The 18,166-nt window shown below is 48.8% G+C and overlaps 1 protein-coding gene across 2 annotated transcripts in view; it reads right to left on the bottom strand.

Annotated features, from left to right (window-relative positions):
* LOC149371155 (paired box protein Pax-6-like) overlaps nt 1-18,166 on the bottom strand; it is a 73,214-nt gene that overhangs the window by 17,124 nt on the left and 37,924 nt on the right. For both annotated transcript variants that reach the window (XM_089564678.1, XM_089564684.1), the window contains 3 exons: nt 17,887-18,052; nt 14,443-14,623; nt 1,904-2,177 (listed from right to left, as the gene is read on the bottom strand). In XM_089564678.1, coding sequence (XP_089420804.1) covers nt 1,904-2,177; nt 14,443-14,623; nt 17,887-18,052 — 621 coding nt within the window. The remainder of the gene's footprint in view (nt 1-1,903; nt 2,178-14,442; nt 14,624-17,886; nt 18,053-18,166) is intronic.

The raw sequence follows: 18,166 nt of genomic DNA, 5'->3' as shown, positions 1-18,166 counted from the left end.
TCGCGCGTTTTTTTGCAACTCGTCGGTGTGAACACGCCCAACTTTCGTACGCAAAGTAGGCAGGGCAGTGCTCGAATTAGCGATATTTTTTAATGTGGTTTACATCTACACCACGGGGACAAGAAAATATGGTGCGTGCCGCCACAACACTCAACCTCTCTAAAACTAACCTAAAAAAAGTTCACTAAGAGGGAACAATCGTGCTCTTAAAAGAATGAAGTCTAATCAATAGTCTCTAGGGTGGCATATAAATAGCCGTCTCTTGAATATGTTACGGCAGGCTATAGACTGCGCTCGCGAATGCGCGATTACTCTGTTCAAATAGCGAACCAATACATCATGCACCAAAACCACGCACCATCAAGTCCAACAAAGCGCACTTGAAATAATAAGTATTGGTGCATTGCAGGTGCTAAGAAAATTACAAGAACAAAAAAAAAATAAGAGCGATAGATGTAATTAGGGGTGTGCGGATAGTATTTCATCCAAACCGAATCGAAAACCGATAATTTAGATTCGTTTCCGAATCGAATACGAATGGTGCAGCTCAAAACCGAACCAAGTACGAATCGAATGCGAATCGAAAATATCACTACTAATATTTACTACATGTGCGAATATTTATTCAACATGAGCCATGATGGGAAACACTGAAGCGCTAGAGGTGGCACTGTTGTACGGTGCTATAAGTTTAAAACTTATAAAGTTAGAGCTATTAGCTGCTAAAAGACGCAACATTAATCTCCACTAACGGGTCGCAACATGAAGTGACTATAAAAACTCCAAGGCCGTCAAGTTACTGGTATACGAAAATTATCAATTGCTCGGTTCGGTCAAAGACCCTTTTCACAAACATCTCGACTTAGAAAAGCCGAACACCAGGTCGGAGGCAACCCAATAGAAAACTGGTGTACGGGTACTCGGCGGCACTGCCTGCAGTCACGCAGCAGGAAATGAGACTGGTGGCACCTATATATATGAGCCATGGCCTCCGAGAGCGGGCACTAAGGCAGGGTTTTGCTGAACTTATCCTGAGTCCTGCCGCGTCATCCCTTAGAGGCCATGTACAAGCTCTATGAACGTTGGCACACAAATGGACCGCGTCGTGGCGCTGAACTCTTGATATTGTTCATACTTTTCGCCAAAGGATGGTGCACGGCGTTGGTGTGGGCCGTTTTTGGAACAGACGTCCAAGCAAATTCCGGTGGACCTTATTCAAGCCTTCTGCCTATTATTCGAAAACAATTCGAAAAGTTGAGAACTTAATAAACGATTCATTTCGAATAATTTTGAAAGCACACGATTTATTAATTCATTCGAACCGAATAGGAGGATATTCGATTCGCTCTTCGATGTTTTCGAATGTTCGCACACTCCCGACACGTAATGAAAAAGACCCCGACATCAACTGCCATACGTTGGAGGCTAGGGTTGAAAAATGGTGACCTGTCGCCTACGGCTATACTTCAAAGACGTTTCAGAGCGTATGGCCTTCAACTAAATTCATTCAACATATACGTCCTTCACCGCTTGCTTCGCGTCACTCTCAAGTAACCTGCAAACGATATGCCAGTATACGGCGCACGCTGAGCACGCGATTTCGCACCGCTGCGCAAAACACTCGAACAAGGCTCTGCGCATGAGCGGTGGCACCGCACCGGACGCCTAGTCACCTGGACGCTGTTGTTTAGGGGCGTGTGGCAACGGAGCTATAGATGGCACCCTATCGGTCCACAGAGGTGCCATTTAGCGCTCGAGAAGAAGGGACACGTGTTGAAAGCTGTCTTCCATAAAATTAAACCGCTCACTTCACAACTCGTTCACCGCTCGTTAACTCGTCAACCACTCGTTGACCACTCGTTGAGCCATAACCGATACGCAGACAGCCGGACGTGCGACTCACCGGCGGCGGCGGCCTTGGCGTGTTGCGCGTGCAGCGTGGTGGACGCTGCAGCGGCGGCCGCGACGGCCGCTGCCAGCGGACCAGCCCCCTGCCCGGGCTGGGTGGTGGGCTGGGTGGGCGTGGTGGTGGGCTGCCAGGGGCCCCAGCACGCGGCCGACCCCAGCGGGGAGGCCCCGCTCAGCACGCGCAGCTTGTCGTACACGCCCTGCACGGCAGCCTGTTGCTGCTCCTTCTGGGCGGCCAGGTTGCGCAGCACACGGTTGATGGACGACACCTGCGGCAGGGAACACGGGGTCGGCGATGATCCTTCCGGGACCCCGGACTGGAACTGTGCGGACCACGCACGGAACAAGGCTCGTGCTATGGGGACACAGCGCCCGCGTGTCACAGCAAACTTAACAGCCAGTTCCTCCAAAGCTGCTGGTATGCGCAGGTTTTGATTCACAAATGGATTCACAAGTGCACGTGAAGGGCCAGTTTCATTCATCCAACACCGAGTTCTCATAGCGGGACCGGGTCCTGGGTATCTTGTAGGGTGCAGCCTGTGCCAGTTGCCCGGAAATGTACGCTTCTGCTTTAGGCATTCCCCCGTGCACTGTCGCCAAACAATACTCGAGCTTTAGCCAAGTGCGTCCGCGTTTACTGGCCGGTTCTTGTGGATGCGAGAATGGTTCGAGCGTCGCGTGACCCTGGAACAGTAAACGTCTATCTCGCGAATTTGCCCTGGCTGGTGACTTGCTATACATAGAATATGAGCAGGTCTGTCCCCAAGGCAACTGAAGCGAGGAGTGAAGAACGAATGTGCCAAACCCTCGTGCATGCGCAGAATTATTGCGCCCGCATTTGTCCCGCACGTGAAGTTGAGAGTTAGTGCTGGCTCGTTTAGCTAATTATAGATCTTATATATCTTTCTTGTGGGTACACGTTTTTTCCTGCTTATTTTAGAGTTAGGTCGACCGACTAGTGGACATAGCTTTCCAGCAGAGTGAACAGTCAAAGGCTTCCACACAGTGCCGTTGTATTAGCTAACACTGTGGATGTGTCAAGTGGGCAGAGTGGGGTGTAGGAAAAACACCTCTTTCCCATTCGTAGCAGTATTTCCATCGGAACAAGACAAACGTCAATGGCTTCGTACATTCACCGTCATTATCCTCAGCAAGGTCTATTTTTTTGCAGGTCACATATACCCATGTCACTGACATCCAGCTACCTCTGCATGGCTGTGGCCACACGAGCTGGGGCAACTTTCTGAACCTCACTACTCCACTTTAATGTGTACCACCTGCGAAAAATTTTTTCTCGCCCTGTAGTAGTCTGTCACTGAATTACATCAACCGGTGCCTGTCTCTGGCATCATGAGTCGGGCCCAGACCCACTTCTACATTTTTAACTTCAGACGGTATACACCACCAGTTGACAGTTCTTCCCAATCCACGTTGTACCCGTTCTCCCTCTTAACCTTCTACATCGACCGATTTTCGCCCCATTGCTGGGGGCACTGTCTTTAACCTCCTTTCATGCTGTCTCGGTAGCCTCCAAGGTTCGGCTAAACAACTCCCTGCTTTTAATTCACTGCAGGACTGGAAACTTGCAGGAGTACGTACAGCTGCATGTATACAAAAGTCATAGAAGAAGCTACCTGTGGCCACAGCTGCATCACAGACTTGCACAGATGCGCTATATATAGTCCAGAATGTGTTTCATCCAACTATCGCTGTAATAAGGGTGGCACAACACAATTATTGCATCTCTTCAATTGAATATTGGCCAGCTGCAGTTTATCACCTTCAAGTGCCAACGAGGTGCACTTGAACTGCTGCTCAATTTTCCGTGTGTCACTATTCAGAACGGCTTCTCGAATAAAAAAAAAAAAGAACATAGCTTTCCATAAAACGAAGTCATTAAAGAAAATGTTTTCGTTCACGCGAAGCCTTAGCAGTGCGACCCAGCAATAAACTAGACTGCGATGAAACTGCACGAAAACACTTCTATTACATAAAAAAAAAACCTATATGTGAGCCAGTAAATGCGTTCCATTTGCCGTAGAGAGCAAGATGAGGCCGCTACAGTAAACCATAAGTTTCTAAAGGAAACAAAAAACTTAAAAGACATTACGGACACACAGGAGCAGCTGCTAAGGTGGCGATAATGTGCAGCTGCTCATAACTGCTGGACATTATCTCTCATGACCCGAAACTACGTACCCAGGCATAAACATGAGCGCTAACTAGTTCCAATGCATCACTACTTGCCGTAAGCCTTTAGCCATATTGTTAAGCATGGCTTAGTATTTCCATTGAATTTTTCAAGCTGAATGCAGTTGTTCTTGTGTAACTTCCCGCGAGTAGTTTACAGAAGCAGAGACATATCGTTTCTTACGTGTTTGTCTTTCTTTCCATAAATATTCAAGTTAATTTTATGGATGACCCGTCATTGCTGTGCAGTCCCTGTATATCTTTCCTGCCGTACTCAATCTTCCCCCCTACGTTCTTTACGCAACGCATGCGTTATAGTTCGGACATTTTTCACGCGGTGGAAATGCCTTCTCGTTATGCCTGTCGGTCTTAAGTAAGGGTTCGTTACATTATGCGCATTTCTGTAATAATTATATTGATGGCCGGGAAGCCTATAGCTGGCACCGCTTCTCTTCCACTATTTCGTTCAGAATGAACATTTCGCAATACTATTGCACTACCTAATGAATTCGTTTCGAAAATCAGCATTTTCCAGTCCCTCGTTGTTTATAAAACCCAATGGTCCACTAGTTTCATTGCCGAATCTCTCCAGTAAATGTCATACAGAACCCGCGGTGTCTTCGACGTGATTTTTCATCTTAGTATTCCCTCATGTACGTGAAACACTCATTGCTTGTAATAAGCTTTTTTTTTTCTTTAATGCGAAAGAACTACTTCACGGGGTCAAACCCAACCAAGAATCTTGTGGCGTCCCTGAACTTGAGGATGCAGAAATAGAATGAACATTACCGCGACTTGGATTCGAACCCGCGGCTGCGCATACAGACCAGCTTCGCTGGCCACTGCACGAGAGCACTATGCTATCGCCGCAGCCAATCACATCTCGTGTTAAACTGCAGAACACCTGCGCGCTGTGCATTGCACATTGTGTCGTCTTCATCAACTTCCATCTGCGGCGCGAACAGATCAGATCAGCTTAACCTCGATCAGAGCTTAAAGGGACACTGAGGAGAAATTGAAGTTGGCTTGTATCGACAGAATACCAGCTCCTGATTACAAAAACGCCACTCATACTGACAACAAAGCTCTTGTAACGTAGAAAAGAGCAAGAACCAAAATACAGGTATCGCCGCCACAGGCCAAACTCGCAAGTACAAGCGTGATGAGATCATAGAACAAAACAGTGTTGCTAGAACGAATGGTTCTAGCAACACCAGGAACCGAGAAACCATGCATCACTGAGGCGCAGCCAATGCATGCGCAAATCTCCTTGACGTCGCCAGATGGCGCCACGTGCCCGGCTGCTACGCGCGCTCCTGAAGCATCGGGACAAATCAGCGCCTGTTTTCCGGCGGTAGGCGGGCTCCCGGTATTCCGCCAGCGGTAACAAGGTACACGGTATGCTAAAGGTGTCTATTTGCGAGAACTTCGTTGACGACTTCGAGAACGAGATCCATCGTAACGCTGGCAAAACGCCAGTGCAAACGTAATCGAAGCGACTGTAGCGACGGCCGCAATAGCCGATAGATGCCTTCAACGTGCGGCCGGCGGTAGCTTTCTTTTCGGCTGCTGCTAGGCCGCACTGCTGGCAGCCAGAAATCACGGAGTCTGCGTTACGTCATGTGCACGTCATGTTTCACGTCTCTTAGTCCTCTGTCGTCATAGACGAATCCCAAGTTTGAATCAGAGCGGCGGGAAAAACTTTTTCAACTTCGAATCCAAATTTCTTAAAAATAAATGCACCTTTCGCTGCCGGCCAAGTGGCAACAAAGCCATGACATGCCGAACTATCGGATTTTACTATAAAAAAAATATTAATAGTGCTCTCCTCAGTGTCCCTTTAACCTGGGTCTAATATCGTCACCAGACCTCAGTGGCTCATTGGTTATAGCGTTCGGCTGCTGACCCGAAAGATGTGGGTTCGATCCCGGCCGCGGCAGTCGAATTTCGATGGAGGAGAAATTCTAGAGTCGTGTGTACTTTGAGATGTCAGTGCCCGTTAAAGAACGACAGGTAGTTGAACTTTCCGGAGCCCTTCACTACGGCGCTCCTCATAGCCTGAGTCGCTTTGGCACGTTAAACCCACCATAAACCAGAACTGCCGACGACTGCCGACGAAGCAAAACCGTGAGCCAACCAGGTTAAACAAATGCTTTCGCATGTCTGCTCTCGTTTAACTACGTTAAAACCCTACCACTTATTTTTACTGCTTTCTTCACTATAACGCAATCCCCATTTTCAGATGTCATCATACATCTGACGACAAAAGACACCTGATTTATGAGTTGTGTAAGCTATAACAGTAAACAGAAGAAGTTGCAATATATTCTGAACAGTTGTGAAATTCATACACCGAAGTGGTTTTAATGTGAAGGCCATATGTGCAACATAGATGCACATGAAAGAGGTTGAGTCAGCAGTAACTTTAACAAATAACCTTATTTCACAATTGCGTTTGCCAACGCCTAGTTCACAACCACTGTATATTTCTTACCCGTTGGAGCGTGTACACTAGTTCCAGTGTGAAAGAGAACACGTTATTCGCATTCAACTAATGAATATTGCATATGTATGAGTGAAAAGTGCAAGTTATTTTTCCTTTTAGTTTGTAGCTTTTCTGTGGACAGATAATGTCCGTGAGGTATTTTCAAAATAAGGTGCATAAGTAACGGCCGAATTTGTTCTTGCGTGCAAAAATAAAATACTGTCCATTTCATGCCAGAGCCATAACGGCTATCAGCACAATGCTACAGAGTCTGTGTGTTATACTAGTGCTGAGAGTCAGCTGTCCATAAAATTACACTGAAATCACACCCAAATGGATTAACACACAGTGGCCACTTACATGTTTAAATCAACGCATCAAAGACTGGATTCTTTCACAAGTGGCCTTTTGCGTGCAGATGTTCAGCACTTTTTATTCACTTAATGCGGCTTGCAAAATGATGTGACAGCAAATTAGTCAATAGTGGCCAACTTGAAGGCACTTTCCTGTTGTGTGGTTACTTAGTCCTCTAGGCAACAAATGACTTCCAGTTAATTAGCATGCATGCATAATTGCTTTCTACAACTTAGTAACTCTTACTATAGAAGCAGTATATTCTGCTGACGCTATTACTATGAGCAGCTCAGTTAGGCATACTCAGTTTTGGTTGTGCTCGTAAGCAGGTTTCATTAAAAGAGCTGATGACAGGTCAAAAGCTAGTGCTAGTTACTATAGGTTTTCTTTATGTGGTTAGTTATGAGTACTATCTCTTCGACCTAGTAACGATTACTGCTATTCCGTTTACTACCCGCAGTAACTAAAACTAAGCAATATATGTGGCAAGCGCATGTTCGCTTTAGTAAGTAGCAAAACCTTTTTCTTTTAGGAGAGCTTTACAACACCGCGTGAAATCTACTCTGCGTTAAATCAACATGCACTGCCAAAAGGTTCGCTTTGACTTTAATCTGCGCGGTGTCAATATCATAACATTCATAGTCAACTGTAAGTGTATACAGATCGAAACGATGTCAAAGGTCATGCTTTATGTTATCAATGATTTTCCTCCAGATGTGAGGGAGGAATATACCTTTTTTATAAATGTAATTTTTATTCTAGAATCATGATCCCTTACATAGGTACACTTCGAAGCTGAACCCAGCTCGATGCAAAATAAAAATTAATTCTTAAGTGCATGCAAAATGCTGCCTTGTCCATGCCTATATCGGCGCTCTTTACACGCAGACGCCTGTGCTTAAAGAAATTCGCCGATGCGCGCCGCTAAGGCGGCAACGACGGCTAGCAGGCCTAATCTATGCAGATGAGCGTACTGCACGAGAAAGCGAGTGTTGCGACTTCTCACGCCGAGTCATGCCCCAGCAGAGGCGCTACATCCGCCTCTGAACGTGTGTTCGCCTACGCTCAGACGCCTCGCACCAAGAACGGGCGATGATGCATCGGGTCTCCGGACGGAAGCCGATTTCATCGGGGCAAGTTGGCCGCGCTGCTGGCTCTGATGACGACACCTCCGTGCTTGTACGCCTAAAGGCAACGGATTGTGAAACGTTGCCCGTCTCCTTATGACGCCTCCGTTCGACGGCGGTGGCGACAATCGATATGGGTAGAGCCACAACGTCTGTATTTATTCCTTTTCCGGGACATGCAGTTCACGTCGGACGAGGAAGAGTAGCATGCAGCCCATTGTGTACGAGTGGAGTTGAAAGTATACACCGGGCACAGTTCTGAGAACAAGACACACTGGCGAGAGACCTTCCTAAATTCAGGAAGCTGGCAACCTGTGTCCAAGTGTGCATGTGCCCATGTGCCCATTTGAGTGCTTCTGTGCGCTAGAGTATATTATATATACCCATCGTCAAAAGTATACAGCCCAAGGGTTTTGCTTTTGACGCCTGCAGCATACCTCGTTATGCATCCTCGCGAACCGTAATCCTGCAAGCTTTGATCTGCTCGATGCGCTAGGGAGCCCTGCTAAACGGGGCTGTATACGTCTCTCAGTACTCCATGAAGCCCGCGCAATTGCACCACGGGAGAATGTTTAATTTAGCTATAACGAGACGCGCATGCCTTAAAACTCTCCATAAGTCTTGTGAGTGAAGCTTAAGGATGTAAGCTCTAGCTGCATCGTGAAACAAAGCTCCATCGAGCTTTTCGCTGTAATCCGGGTGGCAGCACAGTTGCATCGATCACGGGACCGCGTTTCATGCATGTACTTTCGACGCGCCTGACGCACTAAGCAAAGCAGCTCTCTATAATCCGTAACGATATGGGCACGACAGTTGGAGCTCCCGATATATCGCGAGCAAAGGTCGGGACTTACGCGTGAGTGTTACGGGAAACTGAAGGAAGCGACTTGGGCAACATATAAACATATCAGGAGTGTTATCGTCCCGAAGAGCTCCGGCACGAGCGTGTCTTCAGCTGTTCCACATGCGTACGTTTCAGCCAACGGTGATCAGAGATATTTGGTATACATGTTTGTGTGCTGCCCTGTATGGTAAATGTTACTGCCCCGCTCACTCAAACCTACCGCAGTGAATTTCCTCTGCATGACCTTTGAACTAAATGACACTCGAGAGTGCGGTCTGATTTGTCAGTCAGAAGAGATAAGCGCACTTACTGAGACATAGCTTCACGTAATTAGCAGCCCGGGGGTCAGGTGCTGACTATAGGTTCGACCTCGACCGCGGAGGTCGCATTTCGGTCGAGTAAAAACGCAAATACGCCCGTGTGCTGAGATTCCGTAATACATTAACCTTCACGTCACGCCACTTTTTTAAATTTAGTTCATGATGTAAACTTTCCATGAAACAAGCAACAATGCAGACCGGCAATGAAACGGACGCCCCCAATCAAGTCATGTTGCCCTGACGAAGAGAGCGACGAGACCGAAAGAGACAACGAAGCTAGACACTCTCGATGCGTTCACTGCCTTCGGTTCCCGCTAGCCCTTTCACTTTTCTGGGTAAACAGCCTGACGTCAATGAGCACTGTCCTGCGGGCACTGATTTCATCATAAGGACACGTAATTTCGCCTCGAGCAGCCGGTGACGCAGCGAGCTGGACGTCGTTACACAGTGTGATACGAGCACGGGCATCCGTCCACACAGTGTTGCAACAACACTTCAGCGGCATTTCCTTGACCGCGAGTAACGTCGGCTCGCCGACGGCGGAGCTTCGGTTCGCGTCGAACAATCAATCTCGGCGGCGGCAGCGGCCAAGGCCCCTTTTTCCCCGAAACGCGACTGCCCTGAAATCCCAGTCCCGCCGCGCTAACGAGGAGGAGGAAGCTTGTTACGGGGGCGCAGCTTGTCATAAACAGGCCCCGAGTGATGCAAACTCATATGCACACACACATACAAACGTTCGCACGCACCGACGCACACCGCCGGCTTAAATCCTCGCGGCTATCGCTGCGCAGAAGGCGCCAGGCCGGGACGGACGGCGCTGCCGGTCGGATCCCGCCGCGCGCTTGTAATTTATGCTTCCCGTTATGAGTCGGGGACACCAGATCGCCTCGTTTCGCGCACTCCGCAGACGGGGCTAGTCTTAAAGCGCCCCGGCGTGCACGCGCAATGCGCGCGGGCGCGGCTGCTCGCGCGCAAGGCTCGCCTCAGTATCCGCTCTGTCCCGAAACAGTTCTGTGCAGGGGGAGCGAAGACCGAGTAGTGACGTGCACATACAATTACCGGCGGTGACCCCCCCCATAGGCGGCGCGCTCGTTAACCATGCATTGCCCGGTACTATACGCAAGCAGTCCGCAAACTGCAAGTCGCACTCACTGAGCGCGAAGGCGCGGCGGCGCGGATATATGAATCAGACAATGGCGAGCGAACCTGAACGTCGCGACACGCAGCGTCCACGCAAAAACGAAGTATGCCCCCTTCACAACAACCATTTACACCCATTCTTCACCTGGACAGTACGCGCTTTCAAACACATCATTACTGTTGAATGAGACGCTGTTATCACTCAAAAATTGGAGCCGCACTGTAGGACCCTTCTCTAGACGTCCGATTTTTCCGAGGTGCTGCACGCAACTAACGTACGCATCGGGGAAAAGAAAAGAAATGGGGGGTAGCGCATGCCAGGCAGGCATCGGGTGACGACTGCTGGCGGCAGTGCCGAGCGGCCTGCCATGCAGGAGAGCAGAGAACGAAGCGCACACGGCCGCCCGACCCGCCGCACTGCGGAGCCGTCTCACCACCGCCGCCCCTCCCAACCCTCCTCCCCCCCCCTCCTCCCCTGCGCCAGGCTTCCTTCTCGGTCTTGCCGTCACCGCGCGTTGGGTCGGGCTGGCGCCACATCGCAACCAATTTTCCGCGCTGCTAAAGACAGGAGCGGATTAACGCTTTGCCGTCGCCCGCCGCCGCCGCGGTTCTTGTCCCCCGGGGGAGAATTCGGCGGCGGCGGCTGCAGCCGCGAGGGTGGAGATACGAGGAGCCTTCTTCTTACATCCCCCCCCCCCCCCCTCTTCCATCCCTCCGCTCTTTCCCCATACTTCGAGATGGGATGCGCACGTGCGCCTCTCTCGCCTAGAGAGAGGGAGAGGGGGTACCCGACGACGCATGCCCTGCCGCCCCGGGGTGCGTGCCCGAGCCATGAATGGATGGGGAACACCCGGAGATATGGTATGATTCGCTCGTTTGCGGCCGAAAAATGGGCCGAAAAGAAGCGCGCGACGACGAAATAGGTTCCCGGCTCGCGAGTTTATCGGCGCGCCTCGTTTCGACGCGCTTTCTTTCTTCCTTTCTCTCTCGCCACCCCCTATTTCTGTGTCCTTCACCTATCTCACGCCAATACACCGGTCGTCTATGTGTGAAGAGAGTGGCAGCGTATCACCGGTCCCCCAGTTACTACAACGGCGTTCGACCAGCACTCAACGGCCGAAAACCTACTCACAAGCGTAACTTCGAAGTGGCAGCAACTTCGCTAGCTTCCACAATGCCGAAATCGTCTCGTCGGTCCGGCCGTAAATAGTCTTCATTCGCAGTTCGCAATAGGCATGGCCTTCTTGTCAGGGAATAAAGCGTCGTTGACCAGGGAGCTTTCCCTTTTGTCATTTTCGTGTGTTCGTCTTTTATGTGTGTGCAACTCGTTCTTAGCAATGGCCATGCACCAACTCGACCAACAAGAAGGTCTTCTGACTACCAGTCAAGACTGCCGGCTCTCGACATACCGCTACAATAATCTGCCAAACATTCTCGACGCATTTAGCGCACCTACCTTCACTTCGTCCTGCTAAAGTAAAGGCTTCTATTTAAATATTTCCTTAAATATCCCTCCCCTGTCTCTACAGCGGCAACATCGTCCCACGCAGCTTCAAGATGAGCATCAGTGCAGGCGAGACGAGGCCGTGCGCACATCGGCTTCTTTCTGCTCGAGCTGTTCCCTCTTCGACAGTCACACTGCTGAGACGGCGGCGGCTTCTAATGTGCCCGCGAGGATGCGGTCCTGCCTGTATACGTGCGCCCACCAGGACGGCGGCACGACCGTTCCTGAGGGAGCTGAGATAACGCAACGCCGAGGGGCCAGCCGCGTCCACCACTCTCCCCGCTTATATGTATGGACTGCCAGATAAGGCCGCCATCTTCCCTCCACCGACCGACCTGCCCCGCTCACTGCCTGTCAGTTTCAGGAAGACCCTACACCCGCCACGGCTATGCCGCATGCGAGGCTGCTGGGTGTATGAGCTGTCTATGCAGCATAGAAAAGGAAAGAAGATGCACGGAGGGGACATCGTGGACAAAATTACATGCTGCGATGTTATACAGGAAAGAGTGTATGACAGATTCTTCGTAGTCTAACTAATCGCATAGGGCAGTTTTGTTAGGACTCTTGTGAATGAATACATTTATGGCTTGGCTGCACACTTTGAACGTGTAAATGAATCTTATTCTTAGTCGGGTGTGAACACACATGGCGCATAAAGCTGGATTCACAAAGACATACTGCTGACAGGAGTTCAGATGAACGGGACAATAGGATTCGTTTTTTGGTATGGGCTTCATGACACTGAAACCAAGTTTTCCTTTACGAACGAATAATTTCTCGACAACCGACAGCACGATGTTGACGAATTGTGCGCAAGGCTTGGTGGGAGGAATGAATCGAAAGAGGCACCGAAAGTTCTTATTCGGGTGCCGCGATGAAAGATGCCGCAGAACTATACTGGGGGTTTCACCTAGTACTTTACGAAATTTTTTAAAAATAGGCTTTTTGAGTTAGAAGAGCGCTTTCTTCAGGGTAGTATTGTCAGCTCTGTAATGCATTAGAGTACAGCTAAGACGTGCTAGCTAGCAAGATGGTCAACAAATAATGAATAGTTAACTTTTTAACTATTGTTAGGCTCCTTAATTATTGAAAGGTGTGTAACCCACCGTTAGTAATAGCTATATCAGTTTTTATAATTTCGAAAAAGCGGTTACCCTCGGCTGTGTGGCACAATAATTTTTTTGCGATTTCGACGAGTTACGTGCACTGGAGAGGTCGCTTTGCCTCCAAGCTTCTCGAAAGCGTATTTTGGCGCGATGTAGCCAAAATTTCTTGGGCCACTGCGCTGTGGGTAACCGCGCTTTCGAAATTCTAAAAACTGATATGGATATTACTTATGGAAGGCTACACGCCTCTCATAATTAAGGAGCCTAACAGTAATAGTAAAAAGTTAACTATTCAATATTATTAAACCAGCTTGCTAGTTAGCACGTTTTAGCTGTATTCTGATGTAGTGCACCGCTGACATTGCTATGCAAAAAAATAGCGCTCTTCTAGCTCAAAAAGCCTATTTTTAAAAATTGTGTAAAGTTTTAGTTCAAACATCCTGTATATCTTAGTCGTGCGAATTCGTTTCATAAAGAATAAACGCTTCTGCAGAACTTCGCCATGTATAAGTAGCACCCGAAGGTCGGTTATATACCGCACTTTTGGTGCTGAAGACACGGAAGTTCGACTGCGGTCCTATTTTTCGTTTCTTAAAGGGACCCTGAAATGATTTCGGTGATCCTATTCTAGTGCAACAACAGATTTGTAGAGATGGTGTTTGCGGGTATTCGAGTCAATTTGAAAGGTCTGAGTGGAGGCTATAATGTAGAAATAATTTTTAAATATCACTGCTCGCAGTAGCTCGCAACCGATTAGAGCGCCATCTCACCTCGCGTCCCGTACACCGATGACATCAGTGAGCAGTCTGGGCGAGCCACAAAGATCGCCTCTACAAATCTGCTACACCAGAATGTGACTATCGAAATCACGCAGGGCCCCTTTAAATGAAAGGTCCGCGACAACTTCAACAAAAGAATTGCGAGGACACTTTGGCAACTAAAGTGCTGAAAGGCGAAAGCCGAGGAGACTATGCCGTGACGACTTCCAGTGGATGTGACGTCACACCGTTCCCGTGACTATATCGATACCCAAATTGTACATCTTTCGGGGATCTTAAGTGTTAATTACGCTTAATTACACATTTTTCCATCTAATTTGACACAAAACCGGCGTTTTTTCGACCATTCTGTGACAATTTTCACTATGCCGCGACGACTTCCGGTGGATGTGACGTCACACCGTTCCCGTGACTATATTAACGTCTGCGTTATCTCGACGCAACTTTGCCATTTTTTACTATGATTAATTAACTAATTACTCTACAGTCACCAAACATGGCTCCTATGGGTTCATTTTTTCCTCCTCTATCTGAAGCAACCATTCGTTTTTTCCTATCTTTTTTTTATTTCCCTAGTTAACACGCTGACAAAGGTGGGACACCCTCTGCTAACAGACGACCGTATGAGCCATTAAAGGGTTTCGCCTTAAAACGCGTATGGAGTGTATGGGGCGGGGGCACTCACGCTGGGCACGTTGTCACCGGAGCACATGCCCTCGGAGAGGAGCCGGTCCCGTATCTCCCAGGCGAAGATGGACGGGCACTCGCGCTTGAAGGCGGCGATCTTGCTCACCACGTCGGGGGTGGCCACGCGCGGCTTGCTGCCGCCGATGGCCCGCGGACGGATGGAGCCCGTCTCGTAGTACCTGCACGCATACGCGCACCCGCCGGGTCAGAAACTGGAACTACAAAGGCCCTCGAAGAACGCGTCTATAGCGCCTCGACTCAATGACGTCATCGTGAGCAGGAGTCTGAGATGGATCAGCTCAAGCAAGAAAACCGTTTTGTCGTTTATGTCAGAGACGCCTTGCAGTCCCTGGTCGCGTATACATGCAGGACCTGACATCTTAAGGAGCGTTTAAAAACATTGAAGAAACTCAAAGGTTGGCTGGCCTGGTGAATACCGGCCTTGTCGACGTTCAAGGCTTTCACACAACCTCGACATTATTTTTTATTGCAGCCAAGCTAGTATTCCAAAAGAAGATCAAGGCAGCAAACGCGGTAGCGTAGAAATAGCCAAAACGAAACAACAAACAACCCAGATGAAATAAATACTCCATTTAAAGACTTTAAAGATAAAACAGTCCTCAACATATTTAGCCATAATTAATAGCATTCAGGGTGTCTTGAGGCGTTGTCCGCTGCACCCGCTGCTCTTTCCCTTTTTTTTTTTTGACGTGATAGCATGAGAAGCTCCGCCAGAAAAAAAAATTCGTCTTCGGTCACATAATTCTCCGGACGAGAAGGGAGGTCACCAGACCTGAAGTGACAACAAAACGTTTCGGTGTATCTTAAATGCGTCCCTGCACCACCTCTAGACACCTTCGCGGAAATATCTAAACACCAGCTAGATAACCCCAAGAGATGTCTAGTTTTGCGCCAACAGACGTGCAAGGGTCGACAAACACAACTATTACAGAATGACACAAAACTTGACGTAAAGGCATCAACAGCTTATTACGTTATCGCATAGCCAACTCATAATGTAACTAGGTGTCCGTGTGAGATTTCTACCCGACTTTAACACCATTATCCGTTATCCATGCAAAGCCGGTGAACGAATCAGTGCTCAATGGCCACAGTTGCACGTATACCTATAGCAGTTATTAAAAGAAAATAAAGCTGCATTGTATAATGGCCACGTCGTATTCACACTTCTTTGCAGCCATGAAACGTTTCCTTCAATCCCGGAAACAATGGCTCACTATAATTTTACGCCGAGTGCTTGGGAAAAACGTGATATGGCACTCTGCTATATATATACTGACCATGGAGGTTGATAACAATCGCAGTGACTTCATTAAGACGAAGGCAACATGACAACACGCCAGCTTTGTGAAGTTTAGGTACTCGTAAAACAATCTCTGGTGGTCGAAACTGATCCACAGCCTTACATTAGAGCATGGGGCATTGCCAACAGAGCATGCTACGCCACGTATAGATCCACATCAAAGTGGCCAAGAGTTGAGACTATCACTCAGCGCAAAGTTATCCTTGTGCGGCAGCAGGCTGAAGGAGGACAAGGACCGCGGGACGTCGTCCCCCACGTGAGCGGTGAAGCTTAATTGGCCATCTTTTCTAAACAACGGCAACCAAAGTCTGTCATTACGCGGAACGTGTTCCATCTCTTCAGGAAAAAAGAATGCTTCCTTCACTGACCCCACAGTGTTGTCTGTCGAGTCATGCAGATATCAATGGATTATACTGCGGCGCTAGCTGAAGGCAGTCTTCACAAGCGGGGCAATAAAAGCGGGGCACTTCTTGAGAATGGGCAATTCGCACTATAAACATGAAAAACAAGTTGTAGGCAAGTAGCCAACGACGTAACAAAAGCCTTGAGCAAAAAGATACTAATTGTCGCTGCAAATTCGTTGTGAAGAAAAAGGAAACGCGAAGTATAACTGTCGCTCCCTCGGCAGTCACCTCCACCATGCCCTGAGGGAAATGGTGAAGGAGGAAATAAAGAAAAATTGGGAGAAAGAAGGGCCGTAGTGGAGGGCTCCGACATAATTTCGATCATCCTTTAACAAGCATTGACGTCGCACGGTACACGGGAGCGCCTTTTTCCGATTCGCCTACTTCGAAACGGGGCCGCCGCGGGCGAGATTTGATCCGGCATTCTCGAACACGGCAGCCGAACGCTGTAACCACTAAGCCACCGCGGCGGGTTCCATGGGTAAGAGTTGGCAGAATGCAGAAAAATATGCACAGAACGTAACCTCATCGAAACGTATCTGCTAGAAACGACTTCCATGTTGTGTGAACAAGACACGCTATATAATATGTATTTATATCTTCTTCGCTGCTGCAGCCCGAAACCAAGAAATGACAGTTGTACCACTTTTTCTCCCCTCCCCCCTCCGCCCGGACCTACATGTCTCTTCTCGCGTTCAGCTGTACAGACCTTTTCCCTTTTTATACCTTTCCTGAGCTTTCTGTGCTTTCTGGGCTGCGGTGCACGTGCGCAGTAACTTGCCTCGCGTGAATCCACCAACGGGAACCCTGCTGGCACAGCCCGCAGTGGCAGTGTGGCTCAGCCCAGAAGGGTTAATTTGAAGAGGTGTATATAGGTAGGCCAAAGCCTAGACCATATTGACGTCACCACTCCGAGATCACGAGATCGTTTTCTGACCAATCAGAATAGGACATTGATGCGTGTTCTTCACCTGCTGGCCAATGAGAGTGAGCCGTTTGCGGCCACGTGATCCGGGTCGGTCGGGGCCACGTGGGCCTGGGAGAGCGCCCCCTCGCGGGACTGCGGTGGCGGTACAGCTATGGCAGACATGGCCCAGGCCCACCTGAATCGCATGACAGCGCAGCGGTGGCGTCATTGCGCTTTTGGTTACAGGCTGATAATGGCCCATGGACACTACATAAACTACGGAAAAACCTCCATGATTAATCTATATCTCTGCGCAAACTATGAGGCCTAGACTCCGGTTTTGAACATTTCGTACCTTCCGTGGGTGCTATACTGGCCGTCACCACTGTGCCCTTGCAGTTCAGGCAGCCGCATTTGTTATTGGTGCTCGAAAAGCCGCAGTTTTGGGCATATCTGGAGTTTTAGGAATTTCGTTAGGTCGTGAGAAAACAATATTTAGAATGAACTCAAATGCATCTTTGTTCGACAACTGATATTACTGGCGATCAGGATTTTCTGTTTCCAACCTTAGATAGCAATCCCAGCCGTTTTTAAAACCTTACGACGTTGATTTGTCATTAATTAGCCAAAAGATAAAGAAAATGCGCCAACTTTACCGAAAGCTGCTTCACTTCAGTTTTTCTCGAGATGTGCTGGAGTAGTGCTATAATTCTTTTTATACCTTTAGCTATAGAGTTACACGAGGTTCCCAAGCATGGACTAAAAAAGCATGAGAAAGAGATAAGGACCATGCTGGAGGACACTCGCCTTCCGAGTATCTTGGAGACGCATCCGTTGGAGACCTGCAGTATGCGCGATATGTCGCACGGCCGGGCACCGGAGTGGGCCAGCTCGACGATCTTCTGGCGCGTCGAGTCCGGCAGCGGCCGGCCGTTGACGTACACGCCTCCCAGCTGGTTGACGCCGCTGTGCCCTGCGCACACAAAAAGAAAAAAAAAGAAGAAATGTCAAAATGGTCACACCGTGTATAACGTAATCTCTGAATGGATCTTTTTCGTCATTGCTAAGCCGGCATCACTCCCATCAT

This window comes from Amblyomma mixtum, chromosome 1 (assembly GCF_055824585.1).
Source record: "Amblyomma mixtum isolate Tamu chromosome 1, ASM5582458v1, whole genome shotgun sequence".
Lineage (NCBI taxonomy): Eukaryota > Metazoa > Arthropoda > Arachnida > Ixodida > Ixodidae > Amblyomma > Amblyomma mixtum.
The sequence above is the reverse complement of the archived record's forward strand: the minus strand, read 5'-3'. Positions and strand labels throughout refer to the sequence as shown.